A 27,937-nucleotide genomic window follows, 5' to 3' on the forward strand; every position below is an offset into this window, starting at 1 on the left:
CATATGGAATACAACTGTGTCATCAAGTATAGCTCGGCGCGTTTCGTGGATTTTTCCACTCGTCAGGAGCAAATGTACCAGAGATTCCTATAAAAGTATATAAGATATGTCAATATATAAAATACAAATTATACCAGATATTATATGTCAATAGATGGCTCACCAAACACACTCACCAACCCAAACCGTATACGCAGCGCATGGTGACCGGTGCTGGGCAGGCCACGGATATACACCCCAACATGGGAGCTGAGGCGGCATAATATAGAGGTGCAGCATCAGATGAACAGAGGAAGTGTGCAGTGTGGATAGCCAATTTTGTATGGCCGGACGTGATGATATGTCATCAGTGGAACAGGGGTATCTGTGAACAGAATATTATACTAATTATGTATGTTGGTGCATAACAAAAGTGTAATATGAGTGAATTATTTGTGTGGTAAACTCAATGTGACTACACAAAGAGTAATTACCGTAATGTATGAAATAAGAATAAATAAAAAATTAGATGAGTAAAAAAGATGCAATAATGAAATGATTAGTGAAGAAATAGTAAAGTGTGAAAATAAATGGTGAAAATGTATGAATGTGGAGACATAAAAAACCACCAATGAAAAAAGGAAAGGCAAAAAGGTGAAAGTAAAAGACGGGGCATAAACAAAAAGAAAAACCCATACCGAGATGTTGCACCGAAGCACAACCAGCAGAAAGATACACTGGATGTGCTGTACCCCCAGACGGAGACCGGTCCGATAAACGGCCAGCTCAGAATGAGGGATATATATATATATATATATGCCGCCAGCGCTACGGGGGGAACCAATAGGGGGGAGGAGAGACATCACCGGGGCTGAATGACCACTCAGTAACCGGCAAGGAAACTCCTCCGTAGGAACACCAGGTGTTTAAGCTGGGCGCCGGCGTGTGACGTCATCACAAGCGTCACACAAGCGGCATGCCCGCCGCCACAGCTGAATAGCTAGACGAGCGTGGCGCCGATGCGAAAAGTGGTATCCGCCCAGATCTCCCGAACGAAAAAAAATAGTAAAGGGAGGAGAGGGAGGACCCAACGATCGCATCGCAGCTCCCGCGAAGGGAGAAAAAACCAAAGCCAAATACCCGCGCCTGAGCAACCACATGAAGCGTATAACTAGTCAGGTGGGGAGCGTGCATAGGATGTCTAAAAAGGGGGCCAAACCTGTGGGAACAATAGGCCAGCGTCAGAAATACTGTCTGTCATAATTATATATACCATGTACATAGCCAATTTTTATTTGTATAAATATGTAAAAATATAAAAACAATAGAAATATGCAAAAAATATGCAATAATTAAGGACAAACCAGACCCAGGGACGGCAGGGGAACACTGCCGATCCCTTTTATACAATTGCTTCCATCCCTAATTCAGGTAAAACAGAGGGGGGGGAGAGAAGTTTGGGACTTTAAATGAAGCACAACATGGTGCTTCCATCCCGATAGTCAGTAAAAAATGTAAAGGGGATTTGGGACTTTTCATATAATGTTAATTGTGTTAACGATAAATCAAAAAGAGGCCAGATTTTATATGCTCTCCACAAATCTAGGGTAGATATTGTACTCCTTCCAAGAGACACATTTTTAGAGCAAATAGTATTCCAACATGTCTCTGTGGACACTCCTCCAGATGGTTCCATAGTGCCATATCTTCTTCTAGACCTAGGGAAGTCTCCATTGCTATTCATAAGCGTCTGCCAATGCAGCCTCTGGACTATGTAGCCAATTCTGATGGTCTGTATCTCTTGCTAAAATTTCAGCTCTAGAATAAAATGTTTACAGTTGCCAATCTCTATATTCCAAATCGTGAACAGATAAAGGCAATAACATGGTATCTTCAGCTCTTGACATAATTTGCAGAAGGTACTATTCTTGTAGGAGGGGATTTTAATTTTGGTGCCTCAGCGATCTAATATCTTCTACAGCCTGTTTAGGGCCCTTAGAAAACAGTTGCTTGATCTTTGGCGTCCATTAAATCCTAAAAATCGCAAATATACATAATACTTTTTGGTCCTCCACTCTTATAGTAGTATAGACTGCAGGACCACATATATTGGAATGTAAATCCTTTATGGATATTGGGTCTTTTATTTGGTCTGATCACACACCTCTTTTTTGACAACATATCCTCCACAGACCCCACTTACCAATTGGTCCTGGCGTTTAAATGACCCATGTCAGATCCATTTTGTCATTGGGCAATTGTGGTAGCGATAAATTTTATTATGGACCTTGAGCATGACGAGACTCCTCTTCCCCCTACAATGGGAAGCTCTGAAAGCGTCGCTACGAGGATTGTTTATTCAACACGGAGTTTGCCTCAAAATAAAAATCTGCCAACTAGACAATATATTATGTCCAAGTTTTGCTCTTTAGAGACTTTACATAAAAACTCCCCGACCCCAGAGATATTGGCTGATATATCTTTGACAAGGTTATCACTACTGCAGTTTCTAGAAGTCTCACATAGCCATGGCTAACGTAGATATGCTTTAGGAAGGTACAGGTTTGGAAATTAAACTGGGAGACCACTTGCTCAGTCATTACACCCCTGCTCTTCCCAGACCTATATACCAAGTATTACCATCAGCTCCGGGTGTCTGCTACCAATGGGTTCCCACCTCAGACACTTGAGGCCCTTATCACCTTACTCCCTAAACCGTATAAGGACCTAAGGCTTTGTTCTAGCTATCGTCCTATGTTTAATTGAGGTAGATGTTAGTTTATGCCAAATTAATTGTCTCCGATTTTTATACCCCTTATTCCGAGTCTGATACATACAGACCAAGTCAGGTTTGTTCAGGGGAGAGAAGCTCGTGACAACACGCTTAAATCCCTATTGATTATTTACAATTGGCAAAAATACCAGCTTGCTTTCTCTCTGATGCAGAGAAGGCCTTTAATCATGTTGGTTGGCCCATCTACCCATCAATCGCAGCCAGGTGACTAGTAGATGGATTGCGAGGCTCGCCAACTCGCCATTTCCAGAAATGAAGTGTGGGACCTGCACCGCTGGAGTGAGCAGGCGTCCACACTCTGCCTCTCTGTATCTGGCCTAGGACCAAGCGGTGCCAGGAAGGGAGAAGAGCTCACATGTAAGGAACGGGCTGCACATTGAATGCTGTGGTGTCCTGGCAACCTTTGCCTACTTCCTGACCTCCCACTGAGGCCAATTGTCTCCCGGTTGTTTGAGGGCGGGTCTATCGGGGCATATGGGCAGTAGGACCCACACATTCTGCTTGTCAGCAGCTGCGAGATGATCCTGCTGATCTGGAGGCACATAACCTATCATACAGTGCGGTTACCTTTTCCTCTAATTCGGATTGGACTGCTGGGGTGAGATGGAGGAGATATGGTTGATATGCATTATGTTTCTCGTTAATAAAGATTTCACACACCCTCTGTTCTCTATGGGTTGGACACCAGCCAGTGGAAGGGCATTTGGATCAGTGCAAAGACTGATGCTTGCTTCTTGCTGTATGAAGGGGATACACAACTGTGCTGCTGGATGTGTGGTGGGCATTGTGATGCTCTCCTCTGCTCTCTGGGGGCACGTTGCTCCGTTCGGGTTGTGAGTGAATATGGCTGCTCTACAAGCACCTTTCAACCTTCTGCAGCACAGTGACCAAAGGGTTTAAGCGTTGTATCATCTCCTCAGTCCTCACCACCTGCTTTAACCCCTTGGACCCTGCACTGGCATGCTGCAACCATGTGCAAATAACATGGTAGTGGGGCATTTGCAGAGGGGGGCCCCATTTATTTGAATAGGTCACAAACAATGACAGGTAGTATAAGTCCTGATGTGCCATGTGTATACCCTTGGCTGCTGCCTCTGTGGCTAAAGGGGGGTAGGAGGTTGTGTTCCTGTGTGATTCACTGTGGTGCAATTTTGCAGCCCATTAATTTAAATGGGATGCATATCACACCAGACCGCACAAAAAGTACTGCATGCACTACTATTCAAAAACACACTGCACCAAATCACATGGTACTGCAGAACCATATGATCTGATGCAGGCAAACACCCTGTTTGCAATCTGTGTTTGTGGTGCCATTAACAATGTATTGGCAGCCACAGCAGATCGCGAAGACCGTGCACTTTGCAGTGCAGAAAACGTGGAGTGAATGCGCCTTTCCCGCACCATGTTCTGCTGCGAACTGCCGGTGATCTTTGACGCCTCCCATGTTCAGGTAGATCTCCACCTCTCTAAGGTTGCCTAACCCTGTTTTACAGGATACTGTAGCAGATTACATTCTTTTCTTGGTATATAGGGTTCTTATTTTGAAACATCACCCGCACTTCCCAGGATTTACAAATAAATGGACTCTAGACTTGAATGTTCAAACTAAGCCAGAGAAATGGGAGAAAGCGTTTACCCTTACACATTGTATGCCTTTAGCAACTAAGACACATGAGACAAACTTTAAGCTTCTCTCCCACTGGTGTAGATGTCCGGTACTTCATCAGATATATCCAAATATTTCAGACTTATGTTGGCGCTGTCATTCTGCTAAGGGCTCACTACTGCATATCTGGTGGGAATGCCCATCTCTCCATGATTTCTGGAATATGGTCCTACAGTTCCATACCTATGCAACTGGGGTGATTGTCCCCAATACGCCACAAATTACTTTCTCTCCTACCCGGTACGTATAAAAACATTAAAAAAAAGCCTTTCATGGGCATTGGTTGACAGCAGCAAGAGTCATTGGAGATTGGTAAATGTTCCACCTCTGGTTTATAGAGATGGACCATATTGAGATCGAGACACTCCTGTCACATGAATTGGATACATATGATCAATGTTGTCAAATTTGGTTCCCTTGGAAGCTGTTCAGGGAATCCCCTGAAATGCAAAAAATTATATATACGGGTCTGCTGCAAGGTTGGAACTTGGAGATGTTTGTCCGGGCGTCCAATCCTGGTTACATTGCTTATTTTCTTTTCATTTTTCTTTTATTTTCCCTTTTATGCCATACCCTTGTGGGAGTTGAAGATGGGGAGTAGTAAACTATAGACTACAACCCTGTGGGTTGAGGGAGATTTGATATTGTTGTTCGTTCGAGGGGTCTAACAGTCTGAGTAGTTTGGTGAACCTCTTTTATTTTTCCTTGCAATATGAGTTTTTATTTTGGTAGACTTTCCCCAATAGTATCAAAATAACTTTACGCAATTTTTTGTATAAGGTTTTATGTGGGGTGTTCACACGCACACACGTCTGTGTGTAACATGTTTTATGCTATGTACATTATTAAAATGCAATATGCATTTTTTGTTTTGTACATGGATAATATCCCTTTTTTGTATACATTTGTATGGAAATAATTTCAATAAAATTTGACTGAATGTAATTAGGTGACTTCTAAAAGCAATTGGTTCCACTAAATTTTAGTTGGGGGTATCGGAGTAAAGGGGGCTGAATACAAATGTTGTCCACACTTTTCAGATATTTTTATTTGTAAAAAAAAAAAGTAAACCATTTTATAATTTTCATTCCACTTCACAATTGTATGTCAATTTGTGTTGGTTTGTCACACAAAATCCCAATAAAATACATTTACATTTTTGGTTGTAACATGACAAAATTCAGAAAATTTTAAGGGGTATGAATAATTTTTCAAGGCACTGTACTTTCATTTTTTTGCTGCCTGTTTCTAGTTGTGAGAATGTATTTTCACTTCCTGTCTCTAAGATTCAAAAGCAGAAAATGAGCAGCCATCTTTATAAAGTAAAAGGATATAGCCTCTAAGCTGTTGCTGAGGCAGATGTTTTGATTAAAACATTTGATCTTCTTGTTCTGATGACTACTATAATGTTTCCCATTATTTTCTGTCATGGAGATAGTGGTCACCAGGGCAAATAGAGAGGGGGAGTCTCGCCAGCAGACGGCTCTAAAAACCTTACAGGGATTCTATCCTTTTCTTCCGTAGCTAAAGATAAAAGATATACTTTAACTCGTACACCATATTGCAAATTTCTTCCTGACCACCTTTTATGTTCCTCCTCAGCAATTGTACAATGTGGAGTCAGAGATTGAAGAATCCCTCTATGACTCTGTAGGAAGCAGCTCCAGTGGTGCCTCCTCTGATGAATGGGAAGATGACAGTGACAGCTGGGAGACAGACAATGGCTTAACAGAGGATGAAAACTCACGCCTTGGGGCAGAGGCAATTGAGCAACCCCAAAACCAAACTGCTGCATCAGAGCCCACAACACAAGCAGAAGTAGAAGAGGCAGAGCCAGGTGCTTCTGCAGCTGCATTGGGGGTTCCAGGTCTTGTGGCCAAAGTGAATGAGAAAGAAGGGATTGTCAAGAGCTTTAAAGAACTTAAGGAGGCTATTAAGATTCTTGAGAGCCTGAAAAACATGACCGTAGAGCAGCTTCTGACTGGTTCTCCAACATCACCCATTGCTGAGCCAGAAAAATTCACTAGAGAAAAGAAATTCCTAGATGATATCAAGAAACTGCAGGAGAATCTCAAGAAGACACTTGATAATGTGGCCATTGCAGAAGAAGAAAAGATGGAGTCTGCTCCAGATGCTGATAAAGAGGACAAGGAAGCGCAGACGCCAGTCCGTTCTGAGTGGCCAAGTGACACCCCTGTACTGTGCCAGCAGTGTGGTGGCAAACCTGGAGTCATATTCACTAGTGCTAAAGGAGAGGTTTTCTCTGTGCTGGACACTGCACCAGGTAAGGGCCTGTGTTGTTGGGTGTTTTGTAATTATTATTGTACGTTATTTTACATTACATGTTAGTGAATGTAAACCCCAAGGCTCCATGCGCACTGGCTTAACTTCCCACCAGGCCAACATACATATACGGCCAGGTGAGAGCTCCCTCCTGAGTAGACATTCAGGAACGTCCTTCAGAAGGAGATGGATCGAGCACGTGCCCACGCAGAGGTGCGATCCCTATGCGCTCGTGTCACCCGGACATGGCACATCTCCGATTGGCAGGAGGGCTCTGTGATTGGCCCTCCTGATCACATGACGGCCGTGTCCAATCACAGCTGTCATGTGACGTAAACAGCTGGTTGCTGGGCAATTGGCTCTCCTCTCCTGACACGGAAGTTGCTGAGGAGAGGAGAGCAGATCGCTGCAGCCGACTGGTGATCAGTGAGTATGAGCTGTTTTTTTTACAGCTTTTTACTCTGATCACCAGTCTAGTGTAAACACACATGTCCCCAAAACACACATGTCCCACTAAAATCGCATGTCCCAATGATTATCTGCACACATATGTTCGTGATCACCTACACACATCTGTACATGATCATTTGCGTACATATGTCCGTGATCACATAAACCAATTATACACTTCATAGTTATAGTTATAGTTTCATAGTTAGTAAGGTTGAATAAAGACACCAGTCCATCCAGTTCAACCTGAGTGAGTGTCTACAATTGTCCCCATCCCTGTACATAGCACACTCACATCAGTCCCTACCCTCAAGGAGCCCACAATCCAAGGTCCCCATTCATATACTAGGGCCAATTTTGGACAGAAGCCAATTAACCTACCTGCATGTCTTTGGAGTGTGGGAGGAAACCGGAGTACCCGGAGGAAACCCACGCAGGCACAGGGAGAACATGCAAACTCCAGGCAGGTAGTGTCGTGATTGGGATCCTAAACACTTAATGGATTTTTTTTACCAAAAACATGTAGCAGAATACATTTTGGCTTAAATGTATGACAAGATTTGATTTTTATTGGATTCCTTCTAAAATAAAGAAGAAAATATTATTATTTTGTTTTTTTTTCCAAATTTCCGCCCTCGTCGTGAATAAATACCACCAAAATAAAGCTCTATTTGTGCAAACAAAATGATAAAAATGTCATTTGGGTACAGCGTAGCATGACCGCACAATTGTCATTGAAAGTGCAAGTGCGCTGAAAATTGGTCTGGGAAGGAAGGGGGAGAAAGTGCCCTGTATTGTAGTGGTTAAAAAACGTTGATTCTACAAGAGTTTTTGTGTTCTGCCTGCAGAAGCAGCTCAATGTTATCCTATGTGTCCATGCACATTAGGACGATTGCAGGCATATTTTGAGCTCAACGTTAAGAGGCAGGAAAAAAAAAACCTTCTGGTTTGTGTTTGATTAGAGCTAACAGGCAGAAAAAATGCAAAACTCTACTAAACTCATCTAAACTTTGTACAAAAAAACAGAGTTTTTTTGTTTCTGCCAAAGGAACTGGCATTTTTTTTAGGCCCAGTGTGCAATGGAGCCTTACAATTAACTTTTCTTTTTTCTTTTTTCTTTTTTTTTTTTCTTTTCACATCCTTTTGGTCTCCTAAGTACATCTTTTTTAAGGCTTAATGTACACAAGACGTTTTACAACCTCCGCTAAATGATTCATCTTGACAGATAGTAGCCGACATATAAAAACATCTGTTTTGCAGTTTAGCCACGTTTTGCGTAATGGGCAAAAACGTAAAACTCCTTTAAACTAAACACGAGTTACTGCATTTACAAGCTGTTACAGGCGTTTCAGATGCCTCTGAACATCCGTTCTGAACTCTTCTCTTTTTTTTTTTTTTTTTTTTTTTTTTTCTTTCCAAAGAAATGCTTCTAAATTTAACTGCCTAGAAACTACTATAAAGGACCCTGTGTACATGTACTGATAAGGTAAAACAGTAGAGTTTAGGGGCATCTGAAAAAAACACCCAACTGCTTCTAAATGTTTGTTTACCAGCAGCAGTGTACATGAAGCCTACGTGTTTTATCTGTTCAGTAAGTGCAAACAAGAATACCTGTTAATTTCAGGAAATTCAGAGCTTTCCTGTGTTGTTGAGGGCAATTGGACCTCTTAATGCTCGTTTTAGACTACAAAACAAAAAACTCTGTCGTGGACATGAGGATAGTGGGATGAATTCTTCACATAAGCAAAAGACAGCTGGGTAGGACTGACCTGTCGGCCCACAACAAGAAATAAGTTGTTCGGTGCATTTTTTTTTTCTTTTTTGGAGTTTTTAAAGGGATGTACAGCAAAATATATATTATAAAGAGACCCTTTTAGGGATACAAATGGGACTCGCTATTGCACCAAATATGCAGCTTCGTTTAACCTAGAGATGGAACTTTGGAGAGTGGATGAATAGTCCTGGAACCTTGAAAGTTTCCATATAATTATAGAATGTCTGAAAGATGAGCTTGACCGCTTCTGTGCTTGAAAGGGTTCCATAATCACTTTGGGCTGTAACTCGATTGAGTAGAGCTAGAATTGAAACGCCACATTGTGATGACAATGTCCAGATAAAAGCTTATTTTAATTTAAAAAATGTGCACAAAGTTAGCATGTTTGTGGAGCCAAAGCACACAGCCTTCAACAGGGCTTCTTAGGAAGAAAGCGGTGTATTAGGACCATTAATATAGGCTGTGGCGTATCGAATGGCACAAGAGCTCGTCGGCAGCTCTACTCTGACCTGGGACTTGAACTGTTTTTCAGAGTGAAAATACTTATAATATAATACTTATAATATAATATAATATATATATATATATATATATATTACTTATACCATACATACATATTTATTCTTGAATTTCCATTTGTTGCTGCTGTTCTTTAGGGTTTCAGTTGGATGGACACGGTACCCCAAGTCACTCTATTTTCTGACACTAGTTTTGGTTCATGTTTATCATGCTATGAATTGGAATCTAGTATCTGAAATGAAGGGCACTAGAGTTGGTGATTTGGAAATTGAAGTGTCTGATGTATATCTCTCTGCTTTCCCCAGAGAGCCATAGTTTTAAAAAACTGGAATTCCAGGCCCCTGAAGCTAAGAAGTTCTTTAGCACTGTCCGTAAGGAGATGGCTCTGCTTGCCACATCCCTCCCTGATGGTATCATGGTGAAAACATTTGAAGATAGAATGGTAAGTTCTTTCCTTTGTTACCAGTATACTTTTCCTTCTTCATCTGTTTTTGCTGCCCATTGGTGAACTTTCTTCCCCTTGTTGTTTTTTTTTTTTATGTTAATCAACTAAAATGGGTACGTGTTAGAAACGCTATCATTTTTGTCTGTTTTTTTGGCAACCCCTCCTGTCTTTTTTCACACTGTCATCTGGACAGGAAGCAAGTTGGAATCTTCCCAGTGAGATCACAGCAAAGTGAACTTGATCAAAATGATTTAAAATTCCCAAGCCTATCAAAAACTGAAAGGAAAAAAAAAACATTTAGTTGGCTTTAGAGCAGGGATGGTAAAGGAAATGGACAATACTTGCCTTTCATGGGCTCCCCCATCTACTAGTTTGCTGGCTGGAGTCAGACTCACAAAATCACTATTCCAGCCTACCAGTCAAAACCCTCCCCAACCACAACACCACTTGGCCTGGCAATTAGCCATTCAAGCTTGTCATTGCATTTTGGTAAGGTCATGTAGGCCTCCATACCTGGAGATACTAATGCCCCGTACACACGAGAGGACTTATGTCCGACAGACTTCCAAAGGAGTTCCGCCGGAGTTCCGACGGAGTTCTGACAGACTTTTCGGCCGAACGGACTTGGCCACACACGATCACACTAAACTCCGACGGATTCGAACGTGATGACGTACGACCCGACTCAAATAAGGAAGTTCATAGCCAGTAGCCAATAGCTGCCCTAGCGTCGGTTTTAGTCCGTCGGAGTAGCATACACACGAGCGGATTTTTCAAAGGGGACCGGGTCCGGCGGAGTTCCGTCGGGAAAATTTGAAGCATGCTTCATTTCTAAAGTCCGTCAGACTTTTGCGAAGCTAAAGTCCGTTGCAGCCCACACACGATCGGATAGTCTGACGGACTCGGTCTGACGGACTTTGGATGTTGAAAAGTCCGCTCGTGTGTACGGGGCATCAGTTTAACTCCCGTTGGTCAACAAACTGCTAGAGAAGGTGAAGAAGGGTAAGTGTGTGGTCCTTAAAGTGGCTGTTAAGCCACTTTTTCTTTTAATTACAATCCCCTCTTTTCTATTACATTATTTCCCCCATGCGTGTTTATCAAAATGATGCCACTTCATACCTAATTTCAGAGCGGCGCTCACATGACCGCCTGCCGCTGTCTACAGCGGGTGGAGCTGAGACTACCCGGCTGGCGTCAGCCCGGAAGAGGGAAGGAGAGCTGCGGTGCTTGCATCAGCACCAAGCGGCGCTCTGATTTTTATGTATGAAGCAGCATATTTTCCATAAATATCATGCACGGGGGCACATAATGTAATAGAACAGAGAGGATTATAGCAAGAAATAATTTTTGCAGGAGGGAAGCAATTGGCCAGGACACTAGCTGACGGGGGGGCAGGGGGGCAGGATGGTGTAGAGAGGACAGTGCAGGGCTCAGAGGCACATAAACTGACCACAGTGTTGGGGTTCAGCAGCCATAGCAAACTTTACAGGGGGAGGGAAGAACCAGGCAGAACCAGCCAGGTATTTCAAGTGATACAGGGGGCCAAATTACACAGCACAAGCACTGTGCTGTATACAGTAACATGCTTTAAAGGAACAGGATCAATATTTATTTCATTATGGTTACAGACACTTTTATTTTCCTGCCCTAGAGTGAATATGTTGCATTTCCTCAAATGAACAAAGTACTGTTTTTTTGTTAATATAGAGAATCTGTCCTGAATGTAGAGATCAGTGTGTCACAAAAGTGAGTACACCCCTCACACTTTTGTAAATATTTTATTATATCTTTTCATGTGACAACACTGAAGAAATTATACTTTGCTACAATGTAAAGTAGTGGGTGTACAGCTTGTATAACAGTGTAACTTTGCTGTCCCCTCAAAATAACTCAACACACAGCAATTAATGTCAAAACTGCTGGCAACAAAATTGAGTACCCCCCTAAGTGAAAATGTCCAAATTGGACACAAAGTGTCTATTTTGTGTGGCCACCATTTATTTTCTAGTACTGCCTTAACACTCTTGGGCATGAAGTTCACCAGCACATCACAGACTGCCACTGGAGTCCTCTTCCACTCCTCCATGATGCCATCGTGGTGCTGATGAATGTTGGAGACCTTGTGCTCCTTCACCTGTTTTGAGGATGTCCCACAGATGCTGAATAGGGTTTAGGTCTGGAGACTTGCTTGGCCAGTCCATCACCTTTACCCTCTGCTTCTTTAGCAAGGCAGTGGTCATCTTAGAGGTGTATTTGGGGTCATTATCATATTACAAATTTAACATAAAGAAAGTAACACCTCAAGCGCTGTGCGGCTTGCTAAACTCGCTCTCACTTCAGGTAAACACCAGAATATTTTTTTAGTCATATAATCTGCATGGATTGGTGAATATTATCATATTCTTAGTGAAAGTTTCTGTGTAGTTTTTACTCAGTTTAAAGCGAATCGTTAAAAAGCACCCGGTTTCTTTTGTTTGACCTTTTTAGGACCTCTTCTCAGCATTTATTAAAGGACCCACACGTACTCCGTATGAGGATGGCCTATTTCTGTTTGATATTCAGCTGCCCAATATCTACCCAGCTGTGCCTCCGCTCTTCCGCTACCTTTCCCAATGCAGTGGGAGGCTCAACCCAAACCTATATGATAATGGAAAGGTGTGCGTCAGTCTGCTGGGCACCTGGATAGGAAAGGTAATTATATCAACTTTCATGAGTGTTCACTTACTACCATTCATCTGTGCTTAAAGAGAAAAAAATACTTTTTTTTTTTTGTCTGATTCTATTTTTTAACTTGGTTTCCACATTTCTATGCAATGATTTAAGTAATATTTTAGTTGCATCTTGGATATAGGTTTATCATACATTTATGACACTTTAAAAATAGCATAGCTCGGCATGTTTTCAATACTTGTGTATGAATAACTAAGCCAGACAGTGTCTTGTAAGAGAAGCAGATTTCTCCTTATTAAACACCAGAAAGCTCATGCTCTTGTTTGGACCATTCTGCCTACTGGTTGCAAGTTATAAATATGAGCGATCCTGCTTATACATAGGTAATGAAGCCCAGGCTTCCATTTCATCACATATAACTTTTAAATCTTACTCGTCACCTTTAATTTTGTTGGTTTTAGAGAAGCATATTGGTCACCCTTGCTTTATTCTTTGCTTTAATGGATCCCTCTGGTCTTGGTTACTGTTTCAAACATTGCCAGTTCAACTGCCAAAATGTTATACCTAAGTTTCCTTATGTATGAGCTTTGTGTTAGAAAAATAAAGGTTTTGAATTTTCTACATACAAGGTATGGTTGCCAGTTCAGTTATTCTTTTTGACCTTGCGTTGCAGGTTTAAACGAGCTCTTATGGCAGCTCTTGGCTGCCATAACGAGTCTTCAGTCATTACCATATAAGAAATGTTAGCCCGCATTTAATAAATATGTTTAGGTTCTAGCACTGAAAGGCTCAACTACCCCCTTCCTATTAGCCCTGTTTATTCCAGAAAGCTGTACTGTCATTACAAACACTTGTAGCAGCTTGCGAGCTAGCATTCCTGGTGACAAACTAGGAAGTCCAGAATATGTATGGGTCTCATAATTTTTCAACATGGCTTCATATATTCAAAGCCATAAGACTTGCAACCTGAACTGCATAATCAGCTTTGCATGAATTTACCATTAAAGTGACTGTTAAGGTAGTTTTTTTTAAATGCCAAAAAGACTTCTGTTTGCGTGCTCTGTATAGTGGTTTTACACAGAGAAGCCCCGATCCCCCTCTTCGTGTCCCCTGCTGGTGCTCCTGGCACCTCCTCTTCTCAGTGTGCCACCATAGGAAGCTGCTTCCTATGGTGGTACACCTGCTTGATCCTGACTGCACTGCATGTGTCTAAGGACACAAAAATCAAGGTTGCCCCCACTCTCTCCTCACAGGCTGTGATTGACAGCAGTGGGAGCCAATGAGGGGAGAAATGCAGCAAATCTGCTATATGGGGGGAAGCAAAACATGAAAGGTGTTTTTTACCCTAATGCAGAGAATGCATTAGGGTAAAATCCTTTAGCCTTTACAACCTCTTTAATTATATACATCCTTTGGTAAAACTGAAAATCTGATCTGCTTAATTCATTTTTTTTTTCTCAGGGAACTGAGAGATGGACAAGCAAGTCTAGCCTTCTCCAGGTACTAATATCCATACAAGGTGAGTCTACTTAATGTCTTATTTTTTGCAGTGAGATTCAAAGTTTTGCCTCATTGTGCTAAAAGCTGAAAGCCAACATGGGATGCCTTTAAGGCAGTACTGAGGGGAGTGTATATGAAGGGGGTATCAACTTTAAAGAGAGCTACTGGGGAGCAATTACTTAGCCTGGCGAAGGAAGTGAAAGAAGCAGAGGAAAGGTATATCAGAGATTCAACCCCAGTTAGATATCAGATGCTACGGGATGTCCGCAGGACGTATGAGCTGGCACTGGTGTCCAAAACACAACAACTGCTATTGTATCAGAGGCAGAGAGTATTTGACTTGGGAGACAAGAATGGAAAGATCTTGGCCTTTTTAGCCAAGCCGATACCTGACCCAATTGTTTCTCAAATCCATGATGCCTCAGCTTCTTTGCAGGAGTCTAGGGAGGGAGTTGTTAAAGCCTTTATTCCATTTTACTCTGATTTGTATAGATCTCAGGCCCACTACACCCCCCCCCCCCCCCCAAGCTGTACGACTACATAGATTCTATTGCCTTTCCCACTCTCCTAGAGGAACCCATTTCCACAGAGGAAATAGAACAAGCCATAAACTCTTTTGCTAAACATAAGACCCCCGGGACCTGACAGTCTACCTATGGAATGGTATATGGAACATAAAGAGGCCATGGCACCGCGACTGCGGAGCTTTATTCTATCTTTCTACAGAATAGCCTTACCTCCTCTATGAAAGAGGCCCTCATAGTTTTAATTCCTAAGCCCAACAAAGACCCACTTTACTGTGAATCTTATAGGCCAATTTCGCTCATTAATACAGATCTAAAAATATTGACAACAAGCAGTGACGGGCTTCCGGTAGAGACATATAAATATTATGGAGAGACGCTGCTTCCAGAGTTGTATAAGACATTAAGAGGTGCAGTGGAGAAGGGGAACTTGCCCGTCTCGATGACAGAAGCAACTATTATTGTGATTCCCAAAGCAGAAAAGGACCCATTAGAGGTGGCCTCATACAGGCCAATCTCGTTATTGAATTCAGATGAAATTTTTTTAGCCAAGGTATTATCAAATAGGCTGAATCAATTTATCACAGTTAGTACATCCAGATCAAACGGGATTCATTCTGGGAAGATCTACCAGCATGAACATTAGGACTTTTTTAAATATGCAGACACCGTCAGAGTGTCTGCATAGAACATGGGGGCAAGAGCCATAATGTCCTTGGATGTAACTAAGGCTTTTGACAGCCTAGAGTGGAAGTATCTCTGGCGTGTGCTGGAGAAAATAGGATTTGGCCCCTCCTTCATTGGATGGATCAAAATGATGTACAATGCCCCTAGTGCCAGGGTAAGGGTCAATAACAAGTATTCTGAAAAGATTGAAATGAGCAGAGGGACAAGGCAAGGTTGCCCATTGTCTCCTCTGCTCTTTGCACTTGCTATGGAGCCTTTGGCAATAGCTATTAGGTCAAACCCGGCGATAAAAGGATTCCAAAGGAAGGGGGAGAGACAGGAAAAGATCGCTTTATATGCGGATGATGTCCTCCTCTTTTTGGGGGATACTGGTCCGTCTCTGGGGCAGGCAGTCAGACTAGTAGAAGGCTTTGGAAGGTTTACTGGGTTGGCTATAAACTGGGGGAAGTCTGAGCTGCTCCGAGTCGACCCCCATGGATGCTGCGGTTTGCGCCGGGGGTGCCACAGGTGAAGGTGGTAGATGTTATGAAATATCTCGGTATATACTTGACAGCAAACCCTGACCAGTACATCAACAAAAACTTAATGCCACTTCTAAATAAATTTAAGCGAAAATGTGACGTCTGGAGCAGTCTCCCGTTATCGGTGATGGGTCGTTGTGGTTTGATTAAGATGATATGGATGCCTCAATTGCTAAACGTCCTACATAATGCACCGGTATGGATATGCAAAAAATGGTTTAAAAAGCTTGAAACCCTCTTCCGGAGCTTATCTGGAGGAAGGGTGCGGCTAGGATCCGGCTCCAGATGTTGCAGCTACCAATAGACAGAGGGGCCCTGGCGGTGCCACACCCCAGGAACTATTATCTGGCGGCGCAGCTGCAGCATTTGGCGGGTTGTGACTCGGGACGTGGAAGAAACCTAAAAGGAGGGATCATGACGATAGGAGCTCTACATGAATCCATAGCTGAGGTCTTGGAGGCAGACTCCTTCCAGTATAATAACTCTAACTAGGATGGTGGTTAAAGTATGGAAAATGGTAAAAATAATAATGGGGTACACAGGGTTGCCAGAATTTACGCCTCTATGGGATAACAAAAACTTACCGGAATTACTTTCAATAGGGAAGGTTAAAATATGGGAAAGGCAGGGCATAACTAAATTGATCCAACTATATGATAGTAATGTCTTAAAGACATTCCTGGACCTAAAAAAGAAATATTATATACCACAACAATCATTTTTTAGATATCTACAGTTGATACACGCTTTAGCAGCACAGTTTGGGGTACATATGCCACTGTGGGATAAAACCTCTACTTCGGAAGGTACTTACAATGGATAAGGTCAGTGGGTGTATATCAGTAGTATATAATCAGCTATGTATGAATCTTAATCAGGAAATTGATCACCCGAACCTAAAGAGGAGGTGGGAAGAGGATATTGGGGAAATATCAGATGAACAGTGGAGGAGAATAATGGAACTGGGGCCAATGACATCGGTTTCTCCCTCACAAAAAATCTCACATCTGATGCTAGTACACAGGGCTTATTATACACCTAAGAGATTATATTTGTTTGGTAGGAAAACCGATGACAGTTGCCCTAGATGTTGGAGACAGGGAGGAGACCTTATGCACATGGTGTGGCGATGTCCAAAGCTGTTTCGGTATTGGAGAGGTGTGGTGGAAACTATTAATAAAATCTTTGAGGTGGAATTGGAAATGGACCCGATACTTTGTGTGCTGGGCTATAGGAAGGAGCCGGGAGAACAAAAATGTACTACGGTGGCAGTTATACGCTGTCTATTTCAAGCGCGTAGAATAATTGCTCAAAGATGGCAGGCGGAGAGGGCCCCCTTGGTGAGTGAATGGACCCAAGTCATTAGTGAATTAATATGGAAAGAGAAGACAGTATATGTAAAAAGGGGTAATTTTAGAGAGTTTAAAAAAATATGGAGGCCTTGGGCAAATGAGATGGGATACCCTATAGATTAGAAAGGAGCAGGAGAGAGAAAAGCTTAAAGCGGTTTGGTACCTAAAAATTAAACTTCTTATTATTAAAATCACAAGATAGAATACTTACCTAAATGAACCCTGAAAAAAAAAAATATTCTTTACTTACCTTTTATTTCAGATGTTTCTGCTGACTTCCGGGTTGTCCTCCTGTGGGAGTAGGCGTGGTTATCGCCCTCGCAATGGTCCCTGGGAAATTTCTAAGCTATTTCCCAAGAATCCATGGGGGGACAATGAACATGCGAAATCTCGTGAGATTTCGTTAGGACGCCGGTCACGTGACGAGGGCGTGTCCGAATTTCCCATTTTTAAAGTGGGCAGGCAGCTGTATCTGCCATTACCACTATTGCACACTGAGCATGCGCGAGATGGAGCGGAGCATGCTGGGAGCCGAGCGTCATTGATATACAGGAAGTAAATGCCTGTGAGCTTCAGACGCCCACACTTAAAATGGAAAACGCCAGAGCACTTTTTTAAAAGTCATCCCGAGGAAAAGAATCGTCGCGCCGGGGGTCAAAAAAACGCTGGACGTGGATGCTAAGCGAAGGTAGCAGTCGCCCACCTGTAACACAGGTAAGAAAAAAAAAAAAAAAAGAGCGGAATCCCGCTTTAAATCTAAAAAAGGCAAGGTAGACTTTAAAGCGGAGGTCCACCCTAAAGTGGACCTTCCGCTCATTGGAATCCCCCCCCCCCCTCCGGCGCCACAATTGGCACCTTTCAGGGGGGAGGGGGGGTGCAGGTACCTGTACAGTACAGATATCTGCACCCACTTCTGGCGTAGATTCTGCAGAAGGTACGCCCCTTTCCGCAGAATCTACGCCCCTTTCCGAAGGTCCCCCGCTGCCTGCTGGGAAACGCACGGATCCCAGAGACAGCGGGGACCATCCTTATTGCGCAGCGCGACTCGCGGACTCCCGCTTTAATCTAAGCTATCAGTAAATACCTTAAAAGCAGGAAAAGAAAAAGTGCAGTAGAATTGCAATGCTAAAAAGGGAAGGTGGGTTTTTGAGAAGGGAGGGGGAGGAGGGAGGGGACAGGGATAAACCGACGATAAGTAAGGTAACACAGAATATAGAGGATAAGAATTATTGTAATGAGATATAAGCTTTGTAATAGTGATTTATTACTGCCTTTTTTTTTTTTCTTTTCTAAAAAAAAAAAAAAAAAAAAAAAAATGTTGACGTGTATTTAGTATTAGGCCCCTTTCACACATGCGGATGATGTGTCCGTATTTCATCCATCCGTTTGCGGATGAAATACGGACATCCATTCATCCCTATGGGATAGCGGGTGTCTGCGGATGAGCATCCGCAGACACCCGCTATTGTCCGCCTCCGCAAATGTCCGATTCTGCAGACGGAGGAAAATCCTATTTTTCTGTCCGTCTGCAGAGCGGATCGGATGAACACGGACACACGGTCCGTGCTCGTCCGATCCCCATAGAGGAGAGCGGAGAGCTGACAGGGCGGTCCCCGCACAGTGTGCGGAGACCGCCCTGTCCGCAGCCGGCTCAGCGGGGACAACGGAGCGATCCCCGCTGAGCGAGCGGATCATCACGGGGCGGATCTTTACTGATCCGCCCCGTGTGAAAGGGGCCTTATGATGTTTTGTAAATGTGAAGGAAAACGGAATAAAGAATATTAAACAAAAAAAAAAAATATTGACAAAAGGCCTAGCTTCCGGATAAACTCGGTCATAACAACATTGATAAGCTCAGATCAGACCGGCTTTATACCAGGCAGAGGTACCTACAGTAATGTGCGTAGACTGTTCACCAATCTCCAAGCTCCCAACACCCTGTTAGTCCCTAGAGCAGTGGTGTCCCTCGACGCTCACAAAGCATTCGACTCTGTTGAATGGCCCTATCTTTTTTTATATTTTAGAGAAATTTGGATTTGGAGAAAATTCTTAGATGGATCTCAATATTATATAACCAACCTTTTGCCCGTATTAGAATTACTGGAACGATTTCTAAACCATTTCCTATATGTAGAGGCACGCGACAAGGATTCCCATTATCGCCACTTTTGTTTGCGCTTGCTATAGAGCCCTTGGCTAGATTGCTCAGGTCATCTTCAGATATATAGGGTATGAAAATTGGCACTCTAGAAGAACGTATATCACTTTATGCGGATGATATGCTGCTGTACCTGTCTAGCCCCCAAGTCACGATCCCGATGATGCTTAGGCTCATTAGGGAATTTGGTAAATTTTCAGGCCTTAAAATAAATTTGACTAAATCTAATGTTTTATCAGTAGATCAGGATCTCCCACTTGAGCTGCCCTCGGATTGCCCTTTACAGATGACTGATAGGTTTAAGTATTTGGGAATCGGGATACAATTGCCAATCTCCACCTATATAGCGAATAACCTTTTACCATGTATAGAATCCTTTAAAAGCAGGATAAAGAGTTGGGTAACTCTGCCATTGAAGTTGATGGGTAGGGTAAACCTATTCAAAATGGTGTTTTTGCCTAAGTTCTTATATGTTCTTGCGAATAGTCCAATATATGTCAAGAAGATCTTCCAGGAAATTGATTCTCTGCTATTGACTCTGTTATGGTTCCCCAAACACCCTAGAATAGCCTTAAAAACAATGCAGATGTCTACAGCTCAGGGGGGGTTTGGCGCTACCAAACTTGAGACTTTATTATTTTGCATCACAGCTTGTCTATATGCATTGGTGGTTGTTCCCACAGATTGAAAACGCTGCGGTAGCGGCTATACTTTCATCCTACGAGGCACTTAACAATTTGATTTTTAGGAGGACAACTAGAAAAGTGGAGGGCGCTAATATAATTAGGACCTCTCTAGAAATATACAGGCGTTGTCTCCAGCTGAGCCCGGGGGCCACGCCATCTATATCCCCCCAACCATCCTGTGTGGTGTAACCCCACTCTCCCTCACTTTCTGGCTCTCCCTGCTGCTTCCTCGTGGGCCACAAAGGGCCTGAAATATAGACACCAGTTGTATAACCAAGGGAATTTTAAATCCTTTGAGGTACTGCAGGCTGAATATGGGGTCCCAGTTTCTTGGCACTTTAGTTACCTGCAATTAAGACACGCAGCCATGGCTCAGCTGGGATTGCAAAATGTATCTTTTCGAAACTCCCCACTGGAGGAGGCACTACTACAACCTACACATGTGGGACTGATATCTAGGTACTATAAAATGTTGGGACATCACGACTCTAGTCAGCTTCACTCGTTAAAAAATCACTGGCGAACAGACATACCGGATCTTACAGATGAGAATTGGGAGGAACTTATTAACACATATTTTGTTACTACGCTCTCGGCTAAAGATAAAATGATACAGTTGCGTATTTTTCATAGAGTCTACTACTACAACTTTTCTATATGCAGAAAATAAACAGTCCTACCTGCCATAAATGTAATAGACATATTGGAGATTTGTTCCACATGCTTTGGGTTTGTGAAAGGATCCGACCATTTTGGTCCCAAGTAACGCAATTTATTGCAAATAATTTAGATTTACTGAATATCTGCAGCCCAAAGTGGTGTATCCTAGCGATCTTTGAGGATGTAGATTTGGGCACATATCAAAAGCAATTTCTTCGCCTTTTGTTGTATTATGCTAGGAAAACAGTGGTTATGCAATGGATATATTCCACACCGGTCCCTCTGAACCAGTGGAAAACTTTAATAAATCAGGTATTGCCGGTTTATAAACGTACATATGAGGCCAGGGGGTGTGTGGGTAAATTTATGAAGATCTGGGGGAAGTGGACCGAACTAATACTCTGATGGGGTGCTGAGTTCTGGGGGGAATGTAGGACAGTAGGATAACACACAAGAATGGGTTTCATGGTACACCAGGGAACGGATAACTAGGCCGGCTGTGCGAAAGTGTAATTACCTTTTTTGGGTTGTTTTTTTTTTTTTTTTGGGGGGGGGGGGGGGGGGGGGGTTTTGTTTGTTACAGTTGGTGCTGTTGGTTTAACTTCTGTTGTATAGAAGGTGAAATGGGGAAAAAGGACACATTTTACAGCGTATGAGATAAGAAAACGTCTTCATATATGTATAAGCAATTGTGCTTGTAATAAGTTTGGCAAGTGTATCTTGTATGTGATGAAGACTAATAAAAAAAACAGTATAAAAAAAAAAGCTGAACGCCAGACAAATAAAAAATGCACTGGCTAATGCAGCTCTTAACATTTATACATCATCAAACGTATTCTGTAAAATGCAGGCAGTGTGGGTAGTTTGAGAGTTTGAAATGGTATCAGCCTCTTGTAGTCCCTTTTTATGGCAGAGCACAGAGGGCGGGGGAGCAGCACAAGGCATCTTTCGGGTGTGCTTCAGTGCAAAGAGTATGCTGATATGGGGAGAGAGCAGAGCTGTACAGAGATGGTTATCTGTCTGCTGCTTCTCTTTTCACTGACCAGTCACAGGGTTGGGGTGTGGAGGAAATCTGTAAGTGAATGAGAAAGATCTGGTCCCCTCTCCTGCCATAAAAGGCTGAGCACTGTAAACCTCAGAACTTGACAGAAAATAAATCCTTTGGAACCGCTTTCCTAGCCTGGAGTTTCACTTTTTAACTTCTACTGAGAAAATAAGTAAGCTGCCACTGCAGGATTCTCATTTCAAAAATGCTAGTTCCAGGTCATTGTAATGTTAATTCTGATCCACTGGTTTCAAAGCTTTCTAAGAGCATGTAAGCCAATTGGGCATTCTCACATCAATAAATGCATGCTTACTCTGGTCAGTTAGAAGTTATGGAGCAGAAGACAGCTAAACAACTTGAATGTGTAGAACAAGACCACCAATGGCAACCATTACCTTTTTCCTCAATGTATGTTTTTCTTTAATCTTGGCTTCTTGTGTTTTCTTCTCTCTAGGCCTTATACTGGTAAATGAGCCGTATTACAATGAGGCTGGCTTTGACAGTGACCGCGGGCTGCAAGAAGGTTATGAGAACAGTCGTTGCTACAATGAGATGGCTCTGATCAGAGTTGTACAATCTATGATACAATTGCTGAGGAGACCTGTGGAAGTCTTCCAACAGGAGATCATAGAGCACTTTCAAAGCAACGGCTGGCGTTTAGTCCACAGGATAGAGACCTGGCTAGAAACCAATTCTATGGTAGAAAAGGGAGGCGAGTTGTCTAATGGCCAGGAGCACCCCTGCATTGTACCGTACAGCCCCTCTGAGCAAGAAATCACACCAGAGCCTTCCCTAAGTTCTAAGGATTTGGATGACTCTGGATGCGGAGCCTCCACCCTGTCACCTGGAGAGGCTCCTCAGTGTTCTGACTTAGAGAGCATGGGTAAGGGGGCCTCAAGTAACACCTGTAGCCCTGCTGAGGAACCACGAGGGGCAACTGGAGGAGTGCAGCCAAGTGTAAAACCAAAGAAGCGCAGGAAGAGCTATCGTAGTTTTCTGCCTGACAAACGAGGATACCCTGACATTGGCTTCCCATTGTTTCCCTTGTCTAAGGGCTTTGTGAAAAGCATCCAAGGTGTTCTAGCGCAATACAAAGCTGCTCTCTTGGAAGCCGGCATTCTGGAGCCCCGTGGGGCCAGGCTTACATTACCGTTGTAGAGACCAGGTGCATTGTGGGGCTTTCTTCAACTCCCCCACACACTTCATCCTACACATTCTCTCTTCCCCATATTTCATTGCCTGGTGAGGCCAATAATACAAGAGTCTGGAGTAACGCAAGACTTCTTAACCACAGTGTCTGCTGTGAGACCAAACAAGATTGTAACCGAATAAATAATGGCTGACATTATGCTGTATGCTCTGCTGTTCCCTTAATTTAGTCTGCCCAGATTATCTGCTCCTGGCATAATGTCTGGGGCTGCCTAGCTGCTACAGGGCAGAGAATTGTATCATTTATTGCTCATGAAAAACTATCCCTTACCTCTGCATAATGTCTTAGACCCAGATCATTCAAGAGTTGCAAAATTAGCAGTGTAGCCACTCTTGTATCTACCCTTATTTAAAGGTATTTTGATAAGAAGGTTAAGCCCTTTCAATAAAGAACTGTGCTAGTTGTCAGGACAGATATGGGTGGTTATAGCTCTTCTGAAGAAGTGTTATCTGGGCATGCAACTCTTCAGTGAATGAGAATCTTGCATTGTTCTTTGTTGCATCTCAAATAGATGATGTAACTTCATTATCACAAGTGTGTCTTGAACAGCTTGTACTAGCGATTGTAAGAATGAATGTCCTAAGCTTAAAGAGAATCACTTGGCCCATAGTTATGTCAATGGCAAGCATTGTAAAGACATGGGCAATTTTCAGCGAATAAGCTTTGTTCTCTTCTACTGATAATTGTAAACCCATATGATGTCTCCAAGAACTAAACTGCGCTTTTAAGGTTTGATATACTAGCAGTAATATATTATTATAAAGTTAAATTAATCCTTTTATCCTCTGTGAAATTGGGCAACTTGCCTGTGTTAGTGAATGGTTAAATGCTTCTGTTTTAAATACTTAGTTTGGCACATTAGCCTGTTCTGTATCCTCATGTCTTCGAAGTTAATCAATGGGCACCGCTCTGTTTAATATTTTAAAAGACAGTCTATTAGTATGTTATATTTGGACTCGGGAGCTACATCAGGTCTATCAATGACATAGCTAAGGATTAGAGACGATCGCTACATGAAGCAAACTGTAGCTGCATTTATGAATATAACACTGCCATGAACAATGGAGACAGTGCAGGCCAGTGTGTCCTTAACTCTTGCCTGCCCTTTATTATGGTCTGCCTTACATTTAGGCATGTTTACATCCCCTTATTTTCCTTTCAAATGTGAATCTTTATATTAGAGAGATGTGCTGCTGACGCTTTTATTTGTTTCCTTATGATTCATGAATTATCCTTGTGTCTGTAACACTTAAGGGTCTAGATTACACAAAACAGGTGCAAAAAGGTGAGCATGAGTAATATATGAGCCTTTTAGACATAGGCTGTGTGATGTTATTTAATACATGTATAGAATGCGCTGTATTTTTATTTAAGCCGCATTTTTAACCCCTCTCTCCCTGAGGCACCATTAAGCCACATGTTTCAGTTTTGGGTAGATGCTAATAGGTTGTATTGCATATCATCTCTTTTAAAGACACTTGAGCCATTCCTCTTGATATTCCATCTAACACTGCTTGTGCATGGAGGCTGTTGTAAGCGCTCTCTAGCAATCCCTGAATAATTGCTGTAAAATCCCTGCATAAAAATCGAATATACCTCTTTTTACCTTTTTAGATTCCTTCATGTCATCCCTTCCCTATAAGGCTGTATTTTGTTTTCTCTTGTCTGAGCTTGGCCAAAAAAAATAAAAAATTCCAGCCTGTTGGGAACAAAGAGATGTCTTTGCATCCAGGTAGACCAAACGCAAAAAGTCTGGAAATCAGACATTTGAAGGTAAACTTGATTTTCTTACACTGAGTTTTCAGTGTGATAGCGATGACGACAGCCTTTATATGCAGGTAATATTATATGGGATAAGGAGAAAAAATCGCATTGATCCCTTTAAATTTCTGAGGTACTCTGTTGGATAGAGCTGCCTGCTTTTAGTTCCTTTATCTGCACTACCCAATTTAATTGGCTTATAATGGCCAAAATATAGGTGTAGATGTCGAAAGTTTGGTACAGAGATCTTTCCTCCGGGGTCCTTGAGATGTATGCAATGAACCGGCGAATCACAACTTGTTAGTCTCTGCTCAGAAGTGAAATATCTGTTTTGAGTGGACTGACCCTTTGAGAATTCTGTCAAATAATTGAGTTTTGGATGGAATGTGATTAAGGAACCTTTGTATGTGGTGCTTTACTTACCAGCAGAGTTTTGCTGCATAATTGAGCCCTTGACCTTTCCCAGTTGGTCCTTTTGTTGCTCCTACTGCTGCAAATATGAGTCTATTAAAAGTTTCTTTAGGAGGAGACCTCTAATGCTAACCGGCAGCAGCAACATCAGTGGAGGAACATTAAACTCTAGTGATGAGGGTTTCTTAATTGTGGTTTTTGGTTGCTTTCCTAATTGGTAACAACTAAAAGCAAACGTGTGCTCGCTAACGATACACATGCAAACTCTGTGCCCACAGTGCCACCCAGACCTCTCCTGAAGTTCCAATAGATCTGTGTAGTGGAGAAGCCAAACTTAACCACCCCATTGCACAATACAATGGCCATTGCCTGAGCAACCAATCAGCAGGTCTGGCCATGCTTACATTGGAGAGTTATTCCCCTGTTCTTATGCAGATAGTAACATTTAGCAAGTCACTATATGTAGAGCAGATCGGAGAGGGCTCAGATTGGCACTGGCAAAGAAAGTATGTAGTAGCTCCCTTAGTCTATTAGCTGTTGGTCTGCATGGTTTCTTTAGGGGGTTTAGTGAGTTTGCAGTAAATCTGTCAACAATTCAAACTTCTCTATCAAAGATAATCGCAGACATCTTATACCTGCTGCTAAATTGATGGCCATGTTGACTTTTTAAATTGAAAAATACCTGTTATACCACCTGTAATTCTGTAAGAAATCTGCACAATTTAGCCACCAAGGAGGACTGGAATTGGTAAACGCTACTTTACACTTCCCTAATCACTCTCCATACAATTCTGTTCTATGTGGAGCTCTTCTATAATTTCACCTCATTTGAGAGATCCTCTGTGTCAAATTGTCTTCAGCACGGAATCCTTTCCCCTTTCTGCTGTGTGGGGTTATTGTGCACTTTATCAGACAATACCTGATACATTTGCCTAATGGCATTGTTGCCTATCTGCATATCCTGGACATGGTGAAATTGATCTCAGGGCCGAAGGGGATAAAAATTCTAATGAATTGACATATACACCCTGCTTTTGGCAGATGTACAGTATTTAAATGCTGGCAATGGATAATTCTAAACCAAAATGCTGTAAAATTGAGTGCTGGTGCTTCTGATGTGTGTGTATAGTGCCGTGAGACAATTTTTTTACAATTATTATTTTTTTTTTTTTCTTTGCTAATTTAATGTTTGGAAAAAAATGCAGGATTGTTTAATTAAAGATGCCTCTGCTTAAGAATTTTGAGGAGTCTCTGGTTTATTGTCAAGTACAAATGATGGGAAAATAAATCTAATATTGACACCCGCACTACGGTGCAAATGTTTTAGGCAGGAGTGAAGGAATGCTGTAAAAAATAAAAAATGCTTTCAATAATGTTTTAATTGTTTATGCTGATCAAAATAAAATACAACTACAAGAAAGGAGCGAATGGAAGAAAAATCTAAATCAAATCAGTACTTGAGGTGACTATCCATTGGCTTCAAAGCAGCATCAGTACTTTTAGGTACACTTGCATACAGTTTTTGGGAATTGTGCAGGTAGGTTGTTCCAAACATCTTTGGAAACTAACCGCAGATCTTCTGTGGATGTAGGCTGCCTCAAAGTCTTCTGTCTCTCTTCAATGTAATCCCAGACAGACTTGACGATGTTGGGATCAGGGCTATCACTTTCATGACTCCTTGTTCTTTACACTGAAGATGGTTCCTGATGATGGCTGTATGTTTGGTGTGGTTGTCCTGCTGCAGAATAAATTTGGAGCCAATCACACGCCTCCCTGATGGTATTGGCATGATGGATAAGTATCAGCCTGTATTTATTAGCATTGAGGACACCATTGATCCTGACCAAACCTCCAACTACAGTTCCAGGAATGCTGCCCCATGCAGACACTCATTATTGGCCCACTCTCCAGACCTTGGTGAACAAACTGCCTCCTGCTACAGTCAAAAATTTTACATTTTGACTCCTCAGTGCAGAGCACCTGCTGCTATTTTTCTGCACCCCAGTTCCTATGTTTTTGTGCATAGTCGTTTAGCCTTGTTTCCACATCAGAGGTATGGCTTTTTGGCCTCAATTCTTCATGAAGAACACTCCTGGCCATATTTCTCCGCACAGTAGATGTCTTGCTGGTTTCCATCATTCCTGTGCTGATAGCGCTGCTGGACACCTTCTGATGATTTTTTTTTCTTTTTTGAATTTTTATAAATTCTTTATTTTAAAGATGTGACACAGATACCAGCAATAAGACAACTTCACATTACATATAAACACTGCACATAGGCTATGGTAAGCTTATCCAGTAAATCAACTATACAAAATAAGAGCAGGTAAGCGAATGAGGCCATGTAGTCTGGACCATATCACTAGTTGAAGTCTAATACAGGGTGGATAGAAGCTTCTGTGCCCATCACTTTTTGTGTTTTCATTGAAAAAGGAGTGATGGAAACGAAAGAGAGAGAGAGGGGAAAAAAAAAAGGGCTAAAAAGAGGTGGGGGGGGAGACAGACAGGTTGGGGGTCACCCCCGGGGAGTCAAGATCAATAGTGACATCTTCTGATGTTGAAGGGAAGTAACAATGATGTGTCTTTCATCTACTGCATTGTTTTTAGTAAGCCGATCACTGCACCTATGGTCCTCAATGTTGCCCATTTCTTTGTGCTACTTCAAAAGAACTTTACCAGAACATCTTGAAATCCCAGTCTGCTTTGACATTTTTGCCTGGGAGAGACTGCCGATTTGTGTCTTGTTGGTGTGCTCAGTCTTGCTGTGGTGCATGACCTTTGAAATTAAACTGTCATCCACAACCTCACCTTGGGAGCAGAGTTTCTCACCCAGTTTTAG

General features: G+C 42.3%; 1 protein-coding gene across 1 annotated transcript in view; it reads left to right on the forward strand.

The window, feature by feature from the left end:
- The window catches only part of UBE2O (ubiquitin conjugating enzyme E2 O), a 120,440-nt gene extending 94,104 nt beyond the window's left edge, over positions 1-26,336 (forward strand). Inside the window, exons 14-18 of the mRNA XM_077459304.1 lie at positions 6,045-6,726; positions 9,774-9,910; positions 12,401-12,604; positions 14,045-14,102; positions 22,171-26,336. Coding sequence (XP_077315430.1) covers positions 6,045-6,726; positions 9,774-9,910; positions 12,401-12,604; positions 14,045-14,102; positions 22,171-22,874 — 1,785 coding nt within the window. The 3' untranslated portion in view covers positions 22,875-26,336. The remainder of the gene's footprint in view (positions 1-6,044; positions 6,727-9,773; positions 9,911-12,400; positions 12,605-14,044; positions 14,103-22,170) is intronic.
- The last annotated feature ends 1,601 nt before the right edge of the window (positions 26,337-27,937 follow it).

The sequence above is a fragment of the Lithobates pipiens genome, unplaced genomic scaffold (assembly GCF_037356315.1).
Source record: "Lithobates pipiens isolate NorthernLeopardFrog02 unplaced genomic scaffold, aLitPip1_a1.2 Scaffold_28, whole genome shotgun sequence".
Lineage (NCBI taxonomy): Eukaryota > Metazoa > Chordata > Amphibia > Anura > Ranidae > Lithobates > Lithobates pipiens.